The sequence below is a fragment of the Stegostoma tigrinum genome, chromosome 1 (genome assembly GCF_030684315.1).
Source record: "Stegostoma tigrinum isolate sSteTig4 chromosome 1, sSteTig4.hap1, whole genome shotgun sequence".
NCBI classification, from domain to species: Eukaryota; Metazoa; Chordata; class Chondrichthyes; order Orectolobiformes; family Stegostomatidae; genus Stegostoma; species Stegostoma tigrinum.
The window spans coordinates 179,532,440-179,553,352 of NC_081354.1; the positions used below are offsets into that span (position 1 = coordinate 179,532,440).

The 20,913-nt window shown below is 45.2% G+C and overlaps 1 protein-coding gene across 1 annotated transcript in view; it reads left to right on the plus strand.

Moving 5' to 3' along the window:
• adissp (adipose secreted signaling protein) overlaps positions 1 to 20,175 on the plus strand; it is a 98,382-nt gene extending 78,207 nt beyond the window's left edge. The window contains exon 5 of the mRNA XM_048544455.2: positions 19,695 to 20,175. Within this exon, the coding sequence (XP_048400412.1) occupies positions 19,695 to 19,795 (101 nt within the window). The 3' untranslated portion in view covers positions 19,796 to 20,175. The remainder of the gene's footprint in view (positions 1 to 19,694) is intronic.
• The last annotated feature ends 738 nt before the right edge of the window (positions 20,176 to 20,913 follow it).

Genomic DNA, 20,913 nt, shown 5'->3' on the forward strand with positions numbered 1-20,913 from the left:
CTGCAACCCTGCTTAGCATTCTCCCCACATTTTCATTTATGTATATAACAAATGATAAGGGGCCCAGTGCTGATCCTTGTGGTACATGGCTGGACACTGGCCTCCAGTCACTTGAACAGCCTTCCAACACAACCCTTTGTGTCCTATTACTAAGCCAGTTTCTGATCCATCTCGCCAAGTTTCCCTCAATAACATCTGTTTTAAATTTCAGTCAGTCTCCCATGAGAGACCTTGTCAAAAGTTTTGCTAAAATCCATTAAAACTACATCAACTGAACTTCACCCATCTGCAAACTTGATCACATTTCCAAAAAAATTCGAACCAATTCATTAGGCATGACCTCCCTCTGACAAAGCTATGCTAACTATCCCTAATTAACCCATGCTTTCCCAAGTGAATATTAATTCTCCCGTTCAGAATTTTCTCCAATAGTTTCCCTACCGCTGACAGAGTCACGGGTCTATAATCTCCTGGTTCATCTCTACCACTATTCCTGAAAAGTGGAACCACGTTAGCCCTCCTCCAGTCCTCTGGAATGGACCCTCGTGGCCAGAGAGGAATTAAAAATTTGTGTCCGAGCCTCTGCGCTTTCTTGCCTCACCTCTCGCAGTAACCTGGGATGCAGTTCATCCAGGTCAGGGGAATTTCCTAGTTTTTAAGCCTGACAGAGCCTCCAGTGCCTTCCCAATTCCTAAGTCAAATTGTGCAAGTTCCTGAGAGCCTCTCTTCCTGAACTCTGTATCTATATTCTCAATTTCCAGAGTGAAAACCGAATAGAAGTGTTCACTTAATACCCTTCCAATATCTTTTGTGCTCACACATCGATTGTCCCAGGGTCCCTTGCTCCTGAGATGCTGCTTGGCCTGCTGTGTTCATCCAGCTTCGCACTTTGTTATCTTGGATCCTCCAGCATCTGCAGTTCCCATTATCACTTTATTGATCCTAATCGTTCCCTGGCTAACCTCTTCCCTTGTAATGCATTCATACAATATTCTAGGATCCTGCTCGCAAACAATTTTTCATTCCCCTTTTTTGAGGAGAATAGGGACAGTATGAGAGCAAGGAGGTGATAGTTAACTTGCTGAAGACATTTGCCAGACCTCAGCAGGAAAATTATGTGCAGTTGTGGGTGCCACGTTATAAGCAAGATGTGAACTTATTAGAGAGTGCGCAGAAGTAGTTGACAAGGATAGTTTTAGGAATAAAAGACTTCAGATATGGGGATAGATTGAAGTAATTGAAGCTGTTCTCCTTGGAGAGATAAAGGGCGAGTTGAGATTTGATAGAGATTTTCAAAATCATGAGCGGGCTTTGTCAGGTACCATGAAATTCTTGCCTCTTGTAAAAATAAATAAGAATGAGAGGGCATGGTTTTGAAATGGCGTTCAAACCAATAGTGTGAGATAGTAACATTTTCAAGCAGCTAGTAGTTAGGGTCTGGAATGCATTGCCTGGAAACATGGTGGAAGCAGGTTTAATTGGTAGGATTGTTGGATAGTAATGGTGTGCAGGGATATGGAGAACCAATCAAAGATTGGCACAAGGTTGTAGAGCCAGGACGGGCCTAATAGGCTGAATGACCTCCTTCTGCACCATAGCAATTCTATGATTCTGAAGAATCAAGCTGTGATTTCCCTCCTCATTTTCAGTTTAAAAGGAAGATTTGTTATTCCTTAACTCCCTGTTCCCTACTTCTATTCTGCCCCTAAACTGGAACATCCTCCCACTATCCATCTTGCCGAGTCCACTTGCGATCTTCCATTTTAATAAGATTACCTCTCAGTCTTCTAAACTCCGATAGCTGCAGATCCAACGTTCCTTCCTAGGAAATCCCCTCATCCCAGGAATAAGTGAAGTGAATTTTCTCTGAACTGTTTCTAATGCAATTATTTTGGAGATAATAAGAACTGCAGATGCCGGAGAATCTGAGATAACGAAATGTAGAGGTGGATGAACACAGCAGGCCAAGAAGCTTCAGAGGAGCAGGAAGGCTGACCTTTCGGGCCTAGACCCTTCTTCAGAAATTCTAGGCCCGAAACGTCAGCTTTCCTGCACCTCTGCTGCTTGGCCAGCTGCATTCATCCAGCTCACCTTGTTAACTCTAATGCAATTAGGTTCTTTTTCAAATAAGGAAACTAAAGCTGTACACATTACTCCAGAGGCAGTCTCACCATGGCCTCCTTTTATATCCCATGCTCCTTTCAATAAATGCAAATTGGGTAATCCAGTGTGTGGTTGAGAATTATTGCGTTGATTGTGAAGGGGCAAGACCAGCTTCTGTGTAGTGTACATCCCTCTGTCAGAAGGCCATGGGGTCAAGTCTCACTCCAGAGGCTACAGGACAAAGATCTTGACTGTCACTCCAGTGTAACCTACAGTGGTGACATCTCGCAGTTGGGATGAGGCCCCGCCTACTTTGGGATATTATAGAGTCGTATACCACAGAAAAACAGACCCTTTGGACCAACTCGTCCATGTTGACCTAGTCAGCATGGATGATGATTCTCATCTGGTTGTGTCTAGCCCACATCCCTCTCAACCTTTTTTCCTTTTTCCCTTTTTCATGTACCTGTCAAAATGTCTTTTAAATGTTGTAATTGTACCAGTCTCCACCACTTCCTCCTCTGGCATATCATTCCACATAAGCACTGCTGTCTGTGTGAAAAAGCTGTCCTTCAAGTTCCTTTCAAATCTCTTCACTTGCACCTTAAACCTATGCCCTCTAGCTTTAGAATCCACCACCCCCCCCCCCCCCCAACCCCAATCCCGTCCTACCTTGGGGGGGGGAAAAAGGACCTTGCTTGTTCTCCGTATCTATACTTCTCATGATTTTACACATTTCCATAAGGTGACCAGTCAGCTTCCTGTGTTCCAGTGACTTGTGCAGGCTAAGAGTGTGCGCAAAGAAGTGTGAGATGGAGTACAATGTGGGAAAGTGTGAGGTTATGCGCTTTACCAAGAAGAATAGACCATTTTATAAATGTGGAATGGCTTCGGAAATCTGAAATACGCAATGCCTTGGGAGTCTCAGGTTCAGGATTCTCTTAACCTTAACCTGCAAGTTTGGCTGGCAGTTAGAAAGCAAAATGCAACGTTAACATTCATTTCAAGAGGGCTAGAATTTCAGAGCAGGGGTATATTAGCTAGACTGTATGTGGTCCTGGTCCGGTAACATTTGGAATATTGTGAGCAGTTTTGGGCCTTATGTTTAAGGAAGGATATGCTGGCATTGGATGGTGTCCAGAGGAGTTTACAATACTGATTCTCGGGATGAAGGACTTGTCATTTGAGGAGTGATTAGGGACTCTGGGCCTGTACTTAATGGAATTTAGAAGGATGAATAAGGAATCTGATTGAAACTTACGGTCTACTGAGAGACCTGGATAGAGTGGGCTTGGAGGAGATGTTTCCAACCAGTGGGAGAGATTAGGACCCCAGGGCACACGCTCAGAGTGAAGGGATGACCCTTTAGAACTGAAATGAGGTGGAATTTCTTCAGCTAGAGGTCAGTGAATCTCCTTGCTGGAGAAGACTGTGGAGACCAGGTTTTTAAGACAAAGATAGGTTCTTAAGATCATAAGACATAGGAGTGGAAGTAAGGCCATTTGTCCCATCGAGTCCACTCCGCCATTTAAATCATGGCTGATGGGCATTTCAACTCCACTTCCCTGCACTCTCCCCGTAGCCCTAGGTTCCTTGTGAGATCAAGAATTTGTCGATCTCTGCCTTTGAAGGCATCCAACGTCCTGGCCTCCGCGGCAATGAATTCCACAAGCCCACCACTCTCTGGCTGAAGAAATGTCATCTCATTTCAGTTTTAAATTTACCCCCTCTAATTTTAAGGCTGTGCCCACGGAAGGAGATTAGCAAGGAGATTAAAAGTTATGTGGGGGAAGGCAGGAGAGTGGAGTCGAGAATCTTGTCAGCCATAATCGAATGGCAGAGCAGGCTCAATGGAGCAAAAGTGTAGTTCTGTTCCCACCTCTTATGGTCAGTGAAGGCAAACCATCAAACACAACAAGCTGTTAGGAGGTACAAGGGTGTGCTGGCCTTCATTGGAAAAGGGTTTGAGTCCAAAAGCAGGGAAGTCTTACTGCATCCTTGGCAAGCCCATACTTGGAGTATTGTATCCATCTCTGATCTCCTTGCCCAAGAAGAGATCTATTTGCTATACAGCGAGGGCAGTGAAGGGCCACCAGAGTGAGTCCTGGATGACAGGTTTGTTGTATGAGGAGAGAAACAGTCAACGTGATGTGCGTTCACTGGAGTTTAGAAGAATGAGAGTGAATCTCATCGAAGTACACAAAGTTCTAACAGACAGGATACAAGGATTAATTTTCCCAATACTCAGGATGAGGCCTAGGGGTGTGGCAGAAGGTAGTCATCTGTCAAGATTATGGTAGGCTCTTTCAGACTGAGATGAGACATTTCTTCACTCAGTGGGTAGTGAGCCCGCAAAATTCTTTAGCACAGAAAGCTCTGGAGATAGAGTCACTAAATAGGTTTAAAGAAGAAGACAGATTTTTTTGTGATGCTGATGATACTGAGGAGTATGGGGGGGGTAGTGTGAGTATATTATCTTGAGATAGAGAGTCAGCTATGACTGCGTTGAATGGTGGAGCAGTCTCAAGGGGTCAAATATACCTGTTCCCATTTTCAACAATTCTATATTTCTATCATAAAGGCCGCAATAGAATGATGGAAGATCACGAAACCATCCGCAGGATCTGTCTCTGTATCTTGTAGATAGTAGCAGCAGTGTGTACTGAGTGTCAGTGGTGGAGGGAGTGGATGCTTGTGGGTGTAGTGCCAATCAAACAGGCTGCTTTGTCCTGGATGGTGTCAAGCTTCTTGAGCGTTGAATAGGAGTGAGGTATAGAATTTAGAATATCCTTTTATTGTTGTGTGTACTCAACATAACATAAAATACTGTGAAAAGTGTGTACCATTGCTGTACATAGGCATCATTCCCATTAACATTGAATACATTTTGTTTTAAAACCTTTTAAAGAGAGAACAAACTTTCCTTCTCCACTACTACATCATGTTATCACTACCGAGACTCCTGCTCCAGCCTTCCCAGCCCACTCCAAGCCGCTGCCAGGGCCCACTCCACTCGGAAACAAGTGTCCCACTACAGGCTTCACAGGTCGACCAGCTGATCGACTCATGGTTTTGCCACCACCACCAGCCTGGAGACTATCAAAGTCACTTCATGCTGAAGAGCTCTCTTGATCAGGAAAGTGTGAGAAAAAGAAGGACAAAGAGAAAGAAAACGCATGCTGATGAAGAGGACAAGCCCCAGTGAATGCCGGAAGGATTTAGCCCCAGGACCTGGTTGGATGAGGGCCCCCAAGGACTTGTACCGAGCCCCAGGAGTGTAGAAATTGGGAGAGGGCCCAAGGATTCACACAGCACCTTGAGTGTTCAATGGAAGGCTAAGATGGGATCTGATTGAAACGGATAAAATTCTAAAAGGGATGGACAGACTGGACACCGTGAAGATGCTGCCGTGGCTGGGGAGTCTACAGCCAGGGGTCACTGTCTCAGGAAATGGCGTAGGCCATTTGGCCCTGATATGAGAGAAATTTCTTCACTCAGAGGGTACTGAGCCTGTGGAATTCACTGTCACCGAAGCCAAGTCACTGAACATATTCAAGAAAGATAAATAAATTTTTTTCAAAGGCATCATGGCGAGGAAAGCAGGGATATGGCATTGAGAGATTCTCAACCGTTGATCCTGTTGAACAAGAGAGAAGGGCCGAATGGCCTGCTCCTGCTCTTGCTCTGTTTTGTGCTGTGGGGGCCCAGATGGTGTGGTGTGCAAACAGAACAGGGAACACTGTGACATATTCCTTTTGTGGCCTGGTGCAGGAAACAGCCATGAGCTGGCAAATGGCTCAGCTCCATTCAGAGTCAGGCAGACGTGGGAAAGAGGCTGTGTAGCCTATCGTGGTCTCTTCTTATGAGCTATCCAATTCAGCCTGCTCCAATGTTCTTTCTTAACTTTTATCGTGTTTTAGCTTTTTCTGTTTCATATAAACGGTTTGGAGATGGGCATTGAGGTCAAAGTCTCTAAATTTGAAGCTTGGTAGATTAATGAATTGTGAGGATGGCACTGAGTGGCTTCAGAGGGACATTGACAAGTTGGTCAAACTGGCATAACAAAGTGTGGAGCTGGATGAACACAGCAGGCCAAGCAGCATCTTAGGAGCACAAAAGCTGACGTTTCGGGCATAGACCCTTCATCAGAGAAGCTTCATCAGATGCTCTCTGATGAAGGGCCTAGGCCCGAAATGTCAGCTTTTGTGCTCCTGAGATGCTGCTTGGCCTGCTGTGTTCATCCAGCTTCACACTTTGTTATCTCGGATTCTCCAGCATCTGCAGTTCCCATTATCTCTGGTCAAACTGGCAGATGGATTTCAATGTGGAGATATGTGAAGTAATGCATTTTGGCAGAAGAAACAATGCAGGCTCAATGGTACAAATTTGAGGGGTGCCGAGGGAGCTTGGCATTCATGCGCATGATTCTCCAAAGGTGACAAGGCAAGTTGAAACCGTTGTTAAGAGACTTATAGGATCCTTCTGTTTATAAACAGAAGCATAGAGCATAAACGCAAGGAAGTAATGCTGTGCCTCTACAAGACATTGGTCAGACACATTTGGAGAACTGCGTTCAGCCCTGAACACCTTACTTAAGGAAGGATGTTAAATCCCTGGGGAGTGTTACTAGAATACCAGGAATGAAGGATTTTAGATACAAAGAAAGATTAGGGAAATTGGGCTTATTCCCCATGGAGTAAAGATTAAGAGGTGACCTTATTGAGGTGTTCATAATTTTAAACTATGTTGACACAGGGCAAAGTAAGATGTTCTGTTTCCGTGAGTTGTCATGTCAATAACTAGGGGTCATAATTTTATGATTGTCAGCAACAGAGTGAGATGAGGAGAAGCTGTAATCTGAGTTAGGATTTGGGATGTGTTGCCTGGGAGAGTGATAGGGACAGATTCCATAGGAAGATTCAAAAGAGAACTGAATATATATTTGAAAGTGATGAAGTTAGAGGGTGACAGAGATTGGGCTGGACTAGCTGGGAAGCTCTTTCAGGAGCTGGTACAGTCTGGCTTTCTTCTGTACTGTGAAATTATATACTTTTAAGAACTGAATCTCCTTCCACCACCCTGTTTAGACAGCACATTCCTGATGGCAACACAAAAAAAACTCTTTATTTGCTTATTTTCTTAAAGATCTTAATTCTGTGTCCTCCAGTTACCAACATCCGTATCTATTCAACCCATTTCTACTGTGTTGAAACTGCTCAGTTTTGGACATCTCTATTAAATCTCCCCTTTCCCTCTTTGCTCTCCTTCTGGCTTCTCTAGCTTTTCCAGACATCTTTCTGGTGCCCTTCTTGTAAATCTCATCTGCACCCTCAACAAAACCTTAGCTTCCTGTTAACAAGGACTTTGTCGAGTGTTTGCAAAGAGCGATCAGCAATTAGGAAATCTGCAGTGAATTATTCACAAGGGGTGGTGATGGCGTAGTGGTATTCTCATTGGACATTAATCCAGAGACCTCAGGAATGTTATGGGGATCTGGGTTCGAATCCTGCCTTGCAATTGGAACTCCATAAAAATTTGGAATTAACGATCAAATAATGAGCATGGGGTCTTTGTCAATTGTCAGGAGGCAGAAAATCCCATCTAGTTCACTGATGTCCTTTAGGGAAGGAAACTGCCATCCTTACCTTGTCTGGCCTACATGTGACTCCATACCGACAGCAATGTGTTTGACTCTGAACTGCCCTCTGGGTAATTATGAATGGGCAATAAATGCTGGCCCTGTCAGCGACACCCGCATCCTTTTAAATGAATGGGGAACAAAAAGCCTCCTGTCTCTCCCACACTTATCTACCATCTCCAAGTTCGGAGAGCAATGTCAGTGATTGATGGAATTACAATGGGCATCGTTAGTACTGAAATTGAGATTAAATTGAATCACTCCCTACTTGCTTGGATGGGTGCAGTTCAAACAATGAACTCAACACCATCCTGGACAAAGTAGCCTGCCTGCGTGAAACCAACCTCCAACGTTCACCCCCTCCTCCACTAGCACAAAGTGACTGTGGTGTGTACTATCCGTAAGATGCACTCGATTCACTGTGACCACTATCACGTAGGAGGACAAAGAGACCAGATAAGTGCAAACACCAGCGCTGGCAAGTTCCCCTATAAAGCCACTCTTGATGCTAACTTGGAAATAAATTGCCCCTTCTCTTCCTGCTGGGTCAAAATTCTGGAGGTCCTAACCCCACATAGCTTTGTGGGTGCCCTGTACCTCAAGAAAGCACCATTACCTACTGAAGGACAGCTTACCTTATGTGAGAAACAGCTGAGGGGCTTAGCCAAGATCTCGCAAAAGCTTAACATAATTTTCTATATTTATAAATCCAAAAATCCTTGCCATGGAGTGTGACAGTGCAACACTGACTGCTTCTGTATGTAACAGACGCCCATTTAATTTGGAGTTTCTTAACTTCAAGCTGTTTAGAACACATTAGCTGATGCTTCCTATGTTTTCTTTTTATACTGTGTCTCTAATTGCCAGGCTGCTGTGTTAATTATGTGTCTTAACACAAATTATTGAGCAATTTCATTATTTTTAGTGCAGCAAATGACTTTGATTTATCAACAGACTAATTTTCTGCTTCTAGCTAAAACAGAGTTGCTGTGGTGACGATATTCTTGCAAAAACCGAAGGCTGCATTTAATGCAACCCAAAGGATTGATGTAGATTGCTGTAATTTGGAAAGGTTCAGATTCAATCTCAGCACTAACGATGTCCATCGGAGTAGTCCGACTGTGTAATTCAATCACTGAAATTGATGTTTAAGGCCATGAGGCTGCAGGCACCGAGAGCTGAGCTGGTTTCAGGGCTGAGTCACTTTATCAGAGCAGGAAATAAGTTACAGCGCAGCATTCGCACAAGTTGCCTGTAAATAACAGTCAGACCGGTGAGCGAGCAGGCCCTGCGAATGTGTTATTGCTTTGGTCAGTGCCTGCTTTAGTGCATTTACAGAATTGCTGAGTTGTTAACAACGCAGATGGAAGCCATTTGGCCTATCGTGTCTGCACAATCCGAAATGTCAGCTGTCCTGCTCCTCAGATGCTGTTTGGCCTGCTGTGTTCATCGACCTCCACACTTTGTTATCTGTATTATGCAGGCTAAGTGGATTGGCCATACTAAATTACCCGTAATGTTCAAGGGTGTGTAAATTAGGTGGAATGGATCTGGGCGGGATGCTCCGAGGGCCCGTGTGGACTTGTTGGGCCAAAGGGCCTGTTTCCACACCATAGGAATTCTCTGAACTGTTTGCAGCTCCCGGGAAAGGGGCATCTGGTTCCCAAGTGGGGGTCAACTGCCTGTGATCCATTCTGAGTGGGAACTTAAGAGTAGAACGTTGAGGAGGTCACTGCCTTGTGGCAAGGGAGTGAGAGTGGGGTCCCGGAGGTGAGGGAGAGCAGCAGGCCCTTTCACATCAAGCTCCAATTTCTCCACCTTCCCTTTTAATTCTCGCCTTTTACACATTTCAGATTTATACTCACCGCACCATTGGTGGCTATGCTATCAGATCTTATGGTCTGACTGACTGGAATTCCCTCCCTTATTGTCCTTCCTTAATTTTCCTATCAATCCAATTCTTGGCCTGAGCTTCTAGGCTCCTGTTACCGACTTCTGCTCATTCGAGCTGCAAAAGTGACAGGTTTGTGGTCAATGCACTCAGTCTGTTTCCCAGGGTTAGAGAATCGAGGACGAGAGGGCATCAGTTTAAGGTAAGAGGGGAAAGAATACATGGGAACCTGAGGGACAGCTTTTTTACACAGAGGGTGGCACACATATGGAATGAGCTGCCAGCAGAAGTGGTTGAGGCAGAACACAAACAACATTTAAAAGGCACATGGATAGGAAAGCTTTAAAAAGATACGGGGCTAGCGCGATGGATGTTTTTGGTCGGCGCGGACCAGTTTGGGCCGAAGGGCCTGTCTCCGTACTGCGGGACTCTGACTCCATGACAGAGCAATGTACAAAAGCATTTGAAAAAGTAAAATGGGAGACCAAGCCTTATCGATAAAAGCAAAGGAATCCTGATGAACCATGGTCCATGCAACAGTGGTCTGTGCTCAGTTGGAGATTTGCGTCCTTGTCTGAGTACCACACAAGAAGGAAAAATGTGAAGCCCATGAGACCCATGGGAATGGTTCAAGGGATGAGGAACTTCAATTTGATGTGGCTGGACTGGAGAAACCGGGACTATTTTCCTCAGTGATAAGGTCGTGGATATGATTTTGAAAGAGTTGTTCAAAATCATGACGGACCTGGAGGGTATAGGTTGACCCGTAAAACCAGAAGATGTAGGAGCAGAAGTAGGCCATTCAGCCCTTCGAGTCAGCTGCACCATTCTGAGCGATTTATGGCTGATCTGATAATTCTGAACCCCATTTTCTGAGATTAGGCCCACTGGTCCTGCCCTCTCCCAGAGGGGAATCAACCTTTCTGCATCTACACTGTCAAATCCCTTAAAAAATCTTGTATGTTTCAACAGGATCACTGCTGATTCTTCCGTATTCTAATGAACAGAGGCCCAGTTTTTTTTTTAACTCTTTCACGGGATGAGAGCATCACTGGTTGGATCAGCATTTATTGTCCATCACTAATTGCCCAGAACACAATCAAGTGTCAATCAGATACTTCTGAAGAAGGGTCCTGATCCAAAACGTCAGCTTTCCTGCTCCTCTGCTGCGTTCCTCCAGCTCCACACTGTATTATCTCAATCACATTGCTGTGGGTCTGGAGTCACATGTAGGCCAGACCAGGGAAGGATGGCATTTTCTGTCCCTAAGGGACATGAGTGAACCAGATGGGTTTTTCTTCCTGAAAATCAATTCATGGTCATTATTTGACTCCCAATTCCAGAATTTTTTTTTGTGTGGCTCCTAAGATGCTGCTTTGCCTTCTGTGTTCATCCAGCTCCACACTGTTTTACAGAATTTTTTTTGTTTTAATTGAATTTAAATTTTACTATCTGCCATGGCAGGAATCGAAACCAGGCCCCTAGAGCATTATCGGAGTGGCTGTATTCATAGCCCAGTAGTAATGCCACCAGATCACTGCTTCCTGCTAATCTCCTCACACACTGTCCTCATAAGATGATCCCTCCATTCCTCGGATCAGTCCACTGAACCTTCTTTGGGCTACGTCCAATGGAGAAGTTGTTCCCTTTGCCTGGAAGAATCAAGAAGAAATTACCTTAAATCTGCCATCAGCCAAAGAAGCAGAGGCGACTTGAGGAAACCTGTTCTTTCGCAGTGAGTGCCTAGGATCTGGAATGCACTCCCTGGGAGTATGCTGGAAGTCAAATCAACTGCAGCTTTCAGATACGAGGACACAAGCTTGGGGAGGTGATGGCCTCGTGGTATTATCTCTGCACTGTTAATCAGAGACCTTAATAACATCCTCGTGGCCTGTGTTTGAATCCTGCCACTACAGAGGGTGGAATTTGAATTCATTAAAATATTTGGAATTAAGAGCCTAATAATGACAATGAATCCGTTGTCCATTGTTAGAGGATCCCATCTTGTTCACTAATGTCCTTTGGGGAAGGGAGCTGCCATCCTTGCCTGGTCTGGCCTACATGTGACTCCAGACCCACAGCAATGTGGTTGACTCTGAACAGCCCTCTGGGCAATTAGGGACGGGCAATAAATGCTGCCGAGCCAATGACTCCCTCATCCTGCAAATGAATTTTAAAAAGTAGACATAATGTCCCATTTTGTGGGCCAGCCTAGAGCTTGGTATACAGTATAAAAATAAATGGCCTCCACTTTAAGATGGAGGCAAAGAAGAACGTCTTGGAAGATCATTTGGTGTTTGGAGTCTGTATCCTGGCTGGGTCATGGATTGTATTCAGGCCTGAGATAGACAGGTTTTTGGTTTACAATGGAGCTGAGGGTTAAAAGGGGAGAGAACGGGCAGGGGAAGGTGGAGTTTTGAGGTACACATGGATGCACCATGATCCTATTGAATGGCCAAGTAAGTTCAATAGAACATTACAGCATAATGTGTCAGGGAAATCCTACTCCTGCTCCTCCTTTCTCATGTTCGCCACCTCTGGCCAGCCTATTCCTGAAGGCTTACTCTCTGACCCTGTCCTTTATCACCTTTGCATTCCAGAGCTGTGAATTATATGGGAATAATGCTGGAGACAAACCCTGCGTTTTATGTCTTGCCTATATTTGATTGAGCTGTTTCTTAGTTATTTTTGAAACAAATTTTATCACATATGTTCAGGGGTGCCACTGGCAGGGCTACTGCTTGTGACCCAGTGATGGGTATGGGTTACATGTTTAAGCTTCCAGGAATGTATTTAACCAGTGCTGGCAACACTAATTCTCTCCACATCACCCTGTCAGCAACATTGCAACCTCTTGAATATTCCCCAAAAGGAATTCAACATCACTGGGAGAAAGTAAATGAATACAAAACAAATGATTTACAAATATTTTGTGTGTGTGTCTCGAGTGTATTTCAGTGTCTCTATCTCAGCCCACACTGCCACCTGCTGGACACAATGTGAAGTCACCAGCCTTTGTTTAGAGATAATGGGAACTGCAGATGCTGGAGAATTCCAAGATAATAGTGTGAGACTGAATGAACACAGCAGGCCAAGCAGCATCTCAGGAGCACAAAAGCTGACGTTTCGGGCCTAGACCCTTCTTCAGAGGGTCTAGGCCCGAAACGTCAGCTTTTGTGCTCCTGAGATGCTGCTTGGCCTGCTGTGTTCATCCAGCTTCACACTTTATTATCTTGGATTCTTCAGCATCTGTAGTTCCCATTATCTCTGACAAATGGCACAGTCAGCCCAGGCAAAAATGGCAAGTGTGCTCCTCATAACCATTTAACCTGTTACTATGTAATAATCCAACTCAATGTTTACTCAATGTCCCAGCATTGACTGCACTTTGGGGTACTGAATTTCAGATTAGTAACCCTTTTGAGAGAAGAAATTTCTTCTCATTTCTGTTTTGAATTTTCTACCCCATATCTTAACGATGACCTCTCATTCTAGGTTACTCCACATGAGGAAACTTCCTCTCTACATCTCCCTTGTCAATCACTACTTAGCATCTTTTTATACCTCAATTCGATCTCGTCTCATTCTTCGAAACTCCAGAGAGTATAGGCCTAAACTGTACAAACTCTCTTCATAAGACAAGCCTTGAATCTCTGAAATCAATCTAGTCAACCTTCTGTGAATTGCCTCCAATACACTTGCATCCCACTGCAAAATTGTGTGCTGTATTCCAAATGCAGTCTCCACTCCAATTCTTCAGCAATAATCCCAAAAGTCAATTTCCCTTCCTTACTCCCCGCTTTACCTGCGTACTAGTTTTCTGCAACTTATGTACAAAGACACCCAGATCCCTCTGCACGAAAACATCTTCAAATTTCTATCCATTTTGATAATCAGTTGCCTCTTTATTCTTTCAAAATGGATAACCTCACACTTACTCATGTTAAACACCTCCATCTGCCACATTTTGACCCATTCGCCTAATCATTTGCACATTCATTATTTCTTAATTGCAATTTTAGTGTCACCTGCGTGTTTGGCCACGGAATTTTCTATCCCTCAATCCAAGTCATTTGATATAGACTATAAGTAGTTGGAAGACCAGTGGTACCCTATATAAACCTGCCTGCCCTGGTCGACCCATCGTCTCAGCCTGCTCCTGCCCCACCGAACTCATCTCCACCTATCTGGACTCCATTTTCTCCCCTTTGGTCCAGGAACTCCCCACCTACGTCCGTGACACCACCCACGCCGTCCAACTCCTCCAGGACTTCCAATTCCCTGGCCCCCAACCCCTCATATTCACCATGGACGTCCAGTCCCTGTACACCCGCATTCCGCATGGAGATGGCCTCAAGGCCCTCCACTTCTTCCTGTCCCGCAGGCCCGACCAGTCCCCCTCCACTGACACTCTCATCCGCCTAGCTGAACTCGTTCTCACACTCAACAACTTCTCTTTTGACTCCTCCCACTTCCTACAGACTAATGGGGTGGCCATGGGCCCCAGCTATGCCAGCCTCTTTGTAGGCTACGTGGAGCAGTCCCTCTTCCGCACCTACACAGGCCCCAAACCCCACCTCTTCCTCCGGTACATTGATGACTGTATCGGCGCCGCCTCTTGCTCCCCAGAGGAGCTCGAACAGTTCATCCACTTCACCAACACCTTCCACCCCAACCTTCAGTTCACCTGGGCCATCTCCAGCACATCCCTCACCTTCCTGGACCTCTGTCTCCATCTCAGGCAACCAGCTTGCAACTGATGTCCATTTCAAGCCCACCGACTCCCACAGCTGCCTAGAATACACCTCCTCCCACCCACCCTCCTGCAAAAATTCCATCCCCTATTCCCAATTCTTCCGCCTCCGCCGCATCTGCTCCCACGATAAGACATTCCACTCCCGCACATCCCAGATGTCCAAGTTCTTTAAGGACCACAACTTTCCCCCCACAGTGATCGAGAATGCACTTGACCGCGTCTCCCGTATTTCCCGCAACACATCCCTCACACCCTGCCCCCACCACAACCGCCCCAAGAGGATCCCCCTCGTTCTCACACACCACCCTACCAACCTCCGGATACAACGCATTATCCTCCGACACTTCCGCCATTTACAATCCGACCCCACCACCCAAGACATTTTTCTATCCCCTCCCCTGTCTGCTTTCCGGAGAGACCACTCTCTCCGTGACTCCCTTGTTCGCTCCACACTGCCCTCCAACCCCACCACACCCGGCACCTTCCCCTGCAACCGCAGGAAATGCTACACTTGTCCCCACACCTCCTCCCTCACTCCCATCCCAGGCCCCAAGATGACATTCCACATTAAGCAGAGGTTCACCTGCACATCTGCCAATGTGGTATACTGCATCCACTGTACCCGGTGCGGCTTCCTCTACATTGGGGGAACCAAGCGGAGGCTTGGGGACCGCTTTGCAGAACACCTCCGCTCAGTTCGCAACAAACAACTGCACCTCCCAGTCGCAAACCATTTCCACTCCCCCTCCCATTCTCTAGATGACATGTCCATCATGGGCCTTCTGCACTGCCACAATGATGCCACCCGAAGGTTGCAGGAACAGCAACTCATATTCTGCCTGGGAACCCTGCAGCCATATGGTATCAATGTGGACTTCTCCAGTTTCAAAATCTCCCCTTCCCCCACTGCATCCCTAAACCAGCCCAGTTCATCCCCTCCCCCCACTGCACCGCACAACCAGCCCAGCTCTTTCCCCCCCACCCATTGCATCCCAAAACCAGTCCAACCTGTCTCTGCCTCCCTAACCGGTTGTTCCTCTCACCCGTCCCTTCCTCCCACCCCAAGCCGCACCCCCCGCTACCTACTAACCTCATCCCACCTCCTTGACCTGTCCGTCTTCCCTGGATTGACCTATCCCCTCCCTACCTCCCCACCTACACTCTCTCCACCTATCTTCTTTACTCTCCATCTTCGGTCCGCCTCCCCCTCTCTCCCTATTTATTCCAGTTCCCTCTCCCCATCCCCCTCTCTGATGAAGGGTCTAGGCCCGAAATGTCAGCTTTTGTGCTCCTGAGATGCTGCTTGGCCTGCTGTGTTCATCCAGCCTCACATTTTATTATCTTGGTACCCTATTAGTTACTTGTTTCCAACCAGAAAAAGACACACTCATCCTGGTTGTCTGCTTCTTGTTGGTTAGCCAACCCTCCATCCAAGTTTAGAACATAGAACATAGATAGAACATAGAACAGTACAGCACAGAACAGGCCCTTCAGCCCACAATGTTGTGCCGACCTTGATCCTCATGTATGCACCCTCAAATTTCTGTGACCATATACATGTCCAGCAGTCTCTTAAATGACCCCAATGACCTTGCTTCCACAACTGCTGCTGGCAACGCATTCCATGCTCTCACAACTCTCTGCGTAAAGAGTAGTAAGTTATCCCTAACCCCACATGATCCTACTTTGTGTTTTAAGCTTTTGTGTAAGCACCTTATCAAATTGGCCTCAAGGTAGGAGACAGGGTGTTGGTGAAGAGTTGCTTTTTGGACTGGAAGCCTGTGACCAGCTATATGTTGCAAGAATTGGTGCCAGGATCTGCTGCTTTTCGTTTGTATAAATGACTTGGATGTGAACATAGGGGATATGGTTAGTACGACTGCAGATGACACCAAAATTGATGGAGCAGTGGACGGTGAAAAAAGGTTACCTCAGCATACAGTGAGACCTTGATCAGATGGACCATTGGGCCAAAGAGTTGCAGATGGAGTTTAATTTAGATAAATGTGAGATGTTGCATTTTGGTAAGTCAGAGCAGGACTTCTACACTTGATGGTAGGGACCTGGGGAGTGTTGCCCAATAAGGAGACCTTGGGGTGCAGGTTCATAGTTTCTTGAAAGTGGAGCCACAGGTAGGGAGGATAGTGAAGAAGGTGTTTGGTACGCTTGCCTTTATTGGTTAGTGCTTCAAGTATAGGAGTTGGGAGATCACGTTGCGGCTGTACAGGACATTGGTTCAGGTACTTATAGAATACTGCGTTCAATTCTGGTCTCCCTGCTATAAGAGAGATGTTGTGAAGCTCAAGGGTTTAGAAAATATTTATAAGGATGTTGCCAAGGTTGCAGTGTTTGAGCTATAGGGAGGCATTGAGTAGGCTGGGGCTATTTTCCCTGAAGCATCTGAGGCTGAGGGATGACCTTCGAGTTTAGGAACTCATGAGAGGCATGGATAGGGTGAATAGCCAAGGTTTTTTTACCCTGTGTAGGAGATCCCATTACTACAGTATGTAGGTCTATGGTAAGAGGGAAAATATTTAAAAGGGACGTAAGAGACAACCTTTTCATGCCAAAGGTGGTGCATGTACAGAATGAGCTAACACAGGAAGTGGTGGAGGCTGGTACAATTACAACATTTCAAATGCATCTGGATGTGTACATGAATAGGAAGAGTTTTGAGGGATATGGGACAAATACTGGCAAATGGGACTTAATTCATTTAGGATATCTGGTCAGCGTGGGCGAGTTGGACCAAAGGGTCTGTTTCCACACTGTATAAATCTATGACAAAAAATTGCCTTCTGGAAGCCCAGATAGATTATACCTATGGGGCACCCATTATCTACTTTTTGCTTGTTACAACTTTGAACAACTCTAGCAAATCCATCAAACACAACTTGCCTTTCCATAAAACCATTCTGACTCTGGATTGTGTTTTGACTTTCCAAATGTCTCGCTAATAATTTTCTGAAAATGGATCCTGGGGATTTTTGGGCCTTTAATTCCAGTTGTTTGCTCTGTATCATAGAATCGCACAGAACAGAAAAAGCACTTTGGCCCATCAGCTCTGTACTGCCGAGAATACACCACTATGATACTAGCTCCACTTTCCCGTACTAGGTCCATACACTTGAATGTCATGACATTTCAAATGCTTATCCAAGTTTTTTTTTAAAGGTTGAGGTTTCCTGCCTCAACCACCCTCCCAGGCAGTGCATTCCAGACCCCCACAATTCTTTGGGTGAAAATGTTTTTCCTCAAATCGCCTCTGAAATTCCTGCCTTTCACTTAAAAGTTACACAGCCTTGTTATTGACCCTTCGACTAAGGGTGCATTCTGTTCAGTACTACTTTCCCCAGTGATGCCAATTGCTCTGAGATCTTCCTTTTCTCTAACCTATGCATGGCCTGTTACTGTCAGGATAGTTTCAATGCCCTCCACTATGAAAACTGAGGTAAAATATTGACTTAGTGTCTCTGCCATTTCTTTGAGTTCCCCCTTATTATCTACCGAGGTTTGTCATCTAAAGCTGCTTAGTTCCACTTCACCATGTGGATGGCACTGTGGCTCTGTGGTTAGCACGCTGTCTCACAGCGCCAGATTCAGTTCCAGCCTCAGCTAACTTGTGTGGAGTTTGCAAATTCTCTTTCTGTATGGGTTTCCTCCAGGTGCTCTGACTTCCTCCCACAGTCCAAAGATGTGTGGGCTAGGTGGAATGACCATAGTGTCCAGGGACGTGTAAATTGGGTGGATTAACCATGGGAAATGCAGGAATACAGGGATGGGGCGGGATACACTTCAGAGGGTCATGTGGACTTGCTGGGCTGAATGGCCTGCTTCCACACTGCAGGGATTCTGTGATTCTAAGTGAGTGCAGTTTGCAGATCTGCAGCAGATTGCCAGGCAGTGTCACAACATTGTATACACAGGGCATGTGAAATTCTGAGGCGCAAACTCTCTTCAAAATGAGGTACACAAATACCTGAAGCACCTTTTTCAAACTGTCAAATCCTTTTGTATGTTAGAGACCTCCCTGAGGATATTTGTGTCTTCCCTTTTCTCAAGCATGGCCCAATTTTGTAACTCAGGATTCCACTGGTCTCCAGCCTATATATAATTTTTTTGTTTGAAGCACGCAGAAGTACTGTGTGTGGCATTGTCCACGTTCAATATGCGTCTTTGCTTTAGAGTAGTGTTATGTTTCGTAATGCACTCCACTGCTTTGTGTGCGTTTCCTTGTGGCCTTTTAAGGCCCATTTTGTTGCTGTGACTGGTTTGCAGATTGGAGCTTTGAAAAGTCAATCTTCCATTTATTTCCAAGATTTTTTTGTGGAGAAGGAAATCTGCTTTCAAATCCTGTGACCAGAAACCTATTGATGTTTATCAGGGAAGTTTATCTACCATGGGGGTTAAGAATGATCAAATAGGATTCAAAACAAAAGGATTGATACCTGGGGCAAAATCTTCAAGAGATTTATAAAGCCATAAGACTATTTTATAATCAGACAAGTTTAACAGTGCTAGTCTGAAATGCATAATGGCTTCTTTTGTTTGGGGGGAAAAAAATGTTTAAGAACTTATAAAAAGTAAAGAACAGGTGGATGTTATAAATCAGGAACAAAAACAGAAGTTGCTGGAAAAGCTGAGCAGGTCTGGCAGCATCTGTGAAGAAAAGGTCAGAGCTAATTGCTTCCTTTCACAGAACCAGCAGAAAAATGATGCAGAACAATCCTGAGGAAGGGTCACCGGACCCAAAATATTAACTGAGTATTTTTCAAAGCTGCCATTACATTTTAAGAGTCTCGCCACCAAATTTGTTTGTCCAGTTCAGCACAGAGGGAGTGCAGCACTCTCCGAGGTACTGTCTTACAGCTGAGACATCAGGGCGCTTTCGGTACTCAAAGGGGGAATGCAAAAGACCCCATGTGAATTACCACGTTGTTACAGATTGGCTGACCCGTTTCTACATTACCAACAGTGACCACATTTCAAAAATACCCAATTGGCTGCATCATGCTTGGAGACATCCCTAAGTTGCAACTGAGCATGAGACAGGAATGCAGGTGTTTCCTTTCACAGAACCAGCAGAAAGATGATGGGCAGAAAGGCCTTCCTCAACAGGGCCCAGACCCAAAACATCAGTGTTCCTGCTCCTCTGCTGCCTGGCCTGCTGTATTCCTCCAGCTCCACACTGTTATCTCAACACGTGTTATGATATTTCTCCAGGTATATGTGGCAGGATGCAGGGTCATGACCAGTTTGTGCAAATGTTTGTGAATCTCCTGTTGTCCTCTTGCCTTGTATTTCAGACCGTCTGCATGGAACCCCGATGCTGCTGGAAGGTGTCAAATGCGTAGGCTCAGAACCAGAGTACGATTCCGAGCAAAGTGACTGGCAGGGATTCGATTAGCTGACGCCAGAACACTGTGCTCCTTTCGACCACAACAGCCAGGCTGTGTTCCCACACGAAGCTGTGCTCGCTAAGCTGTGAAGTGACTCGCAAAGTTTATTTCAACTGAAGATCAGTCTTTCTCGCTCTCCCTCTTTATTTTAGTACTCCAGTTTTCTGCTTGTAAATGTTATACTCCTCTGGGAGCTAAACTTTTTTAAAAAAAAGTGAAGGAAACTTCCACAATGTCTGTCCTCTTAATTTTGACTGGTTCTCTCCTATGTTGCCATTTATGGAATTAATCAGAGGATATACCCGTAGAATGTACAGTGGAGTACCATTCAGAATGTGTTTATTTTGTCATATTGGAAAATAAATAAATGAAATCCATTCTTAATTTACTTGTGTATATTTTTAAAAGCTAGACCCACATTCATTCTTGCTTTTTCACCCCATTTCTTAATGCAAAACTTTAAAAAATACAAGGAATAGGTTTCCATCACCTTTCCAGGAAGAGACTTGTAAAGTATTCAACCCTCTGAAAATATTTCTCCTTATCTCTGCTTCAAAGAAGTGTCTCCTGAGTTTTAAACAGTGACCATTAGTTCTAGATCCTCCCATGAGGAGAAACATCCTCTCTATTTCTACACTGGGAAGGCTCGTCAATATCTTATGTTTCAGTCATGTCACCTCTTTAGTCGTTAAACTCCAAATGCTACAAGCCTAGCCTGTCCAATCTTACTTCAAAAGGGGACCTCCTCATTGAGATATAAGACTGGTAATTCTACTCTGAACTGCCAACAAGGCAATTACATCGTTCCTTAAGTAGGGAGAACAATAGTCCCAACGCAGTACTCCAGATGTAACCTAAACCAGAACCTCATACCCAAAGCATAACATCCCTTCTTCCACCACAAGGAATAACCCCAAAGACCTGTAGAGGTTGGTAATTCGAAACAGAAGCAGAAACTCAGCAGGCCTGGCAGCATCTGTGGCAAGAAATCGGAGTTAATGTTTTAGGTCCGGTGGCCCTTCTTCAGAACTGATGGTAGCTGGGGAAAGTTTGATACATATCCAGTGACAGTCACGAGGAATGGAAACAAACCCTTCGGTCCAACTCATTCGCGTTGACATAAACA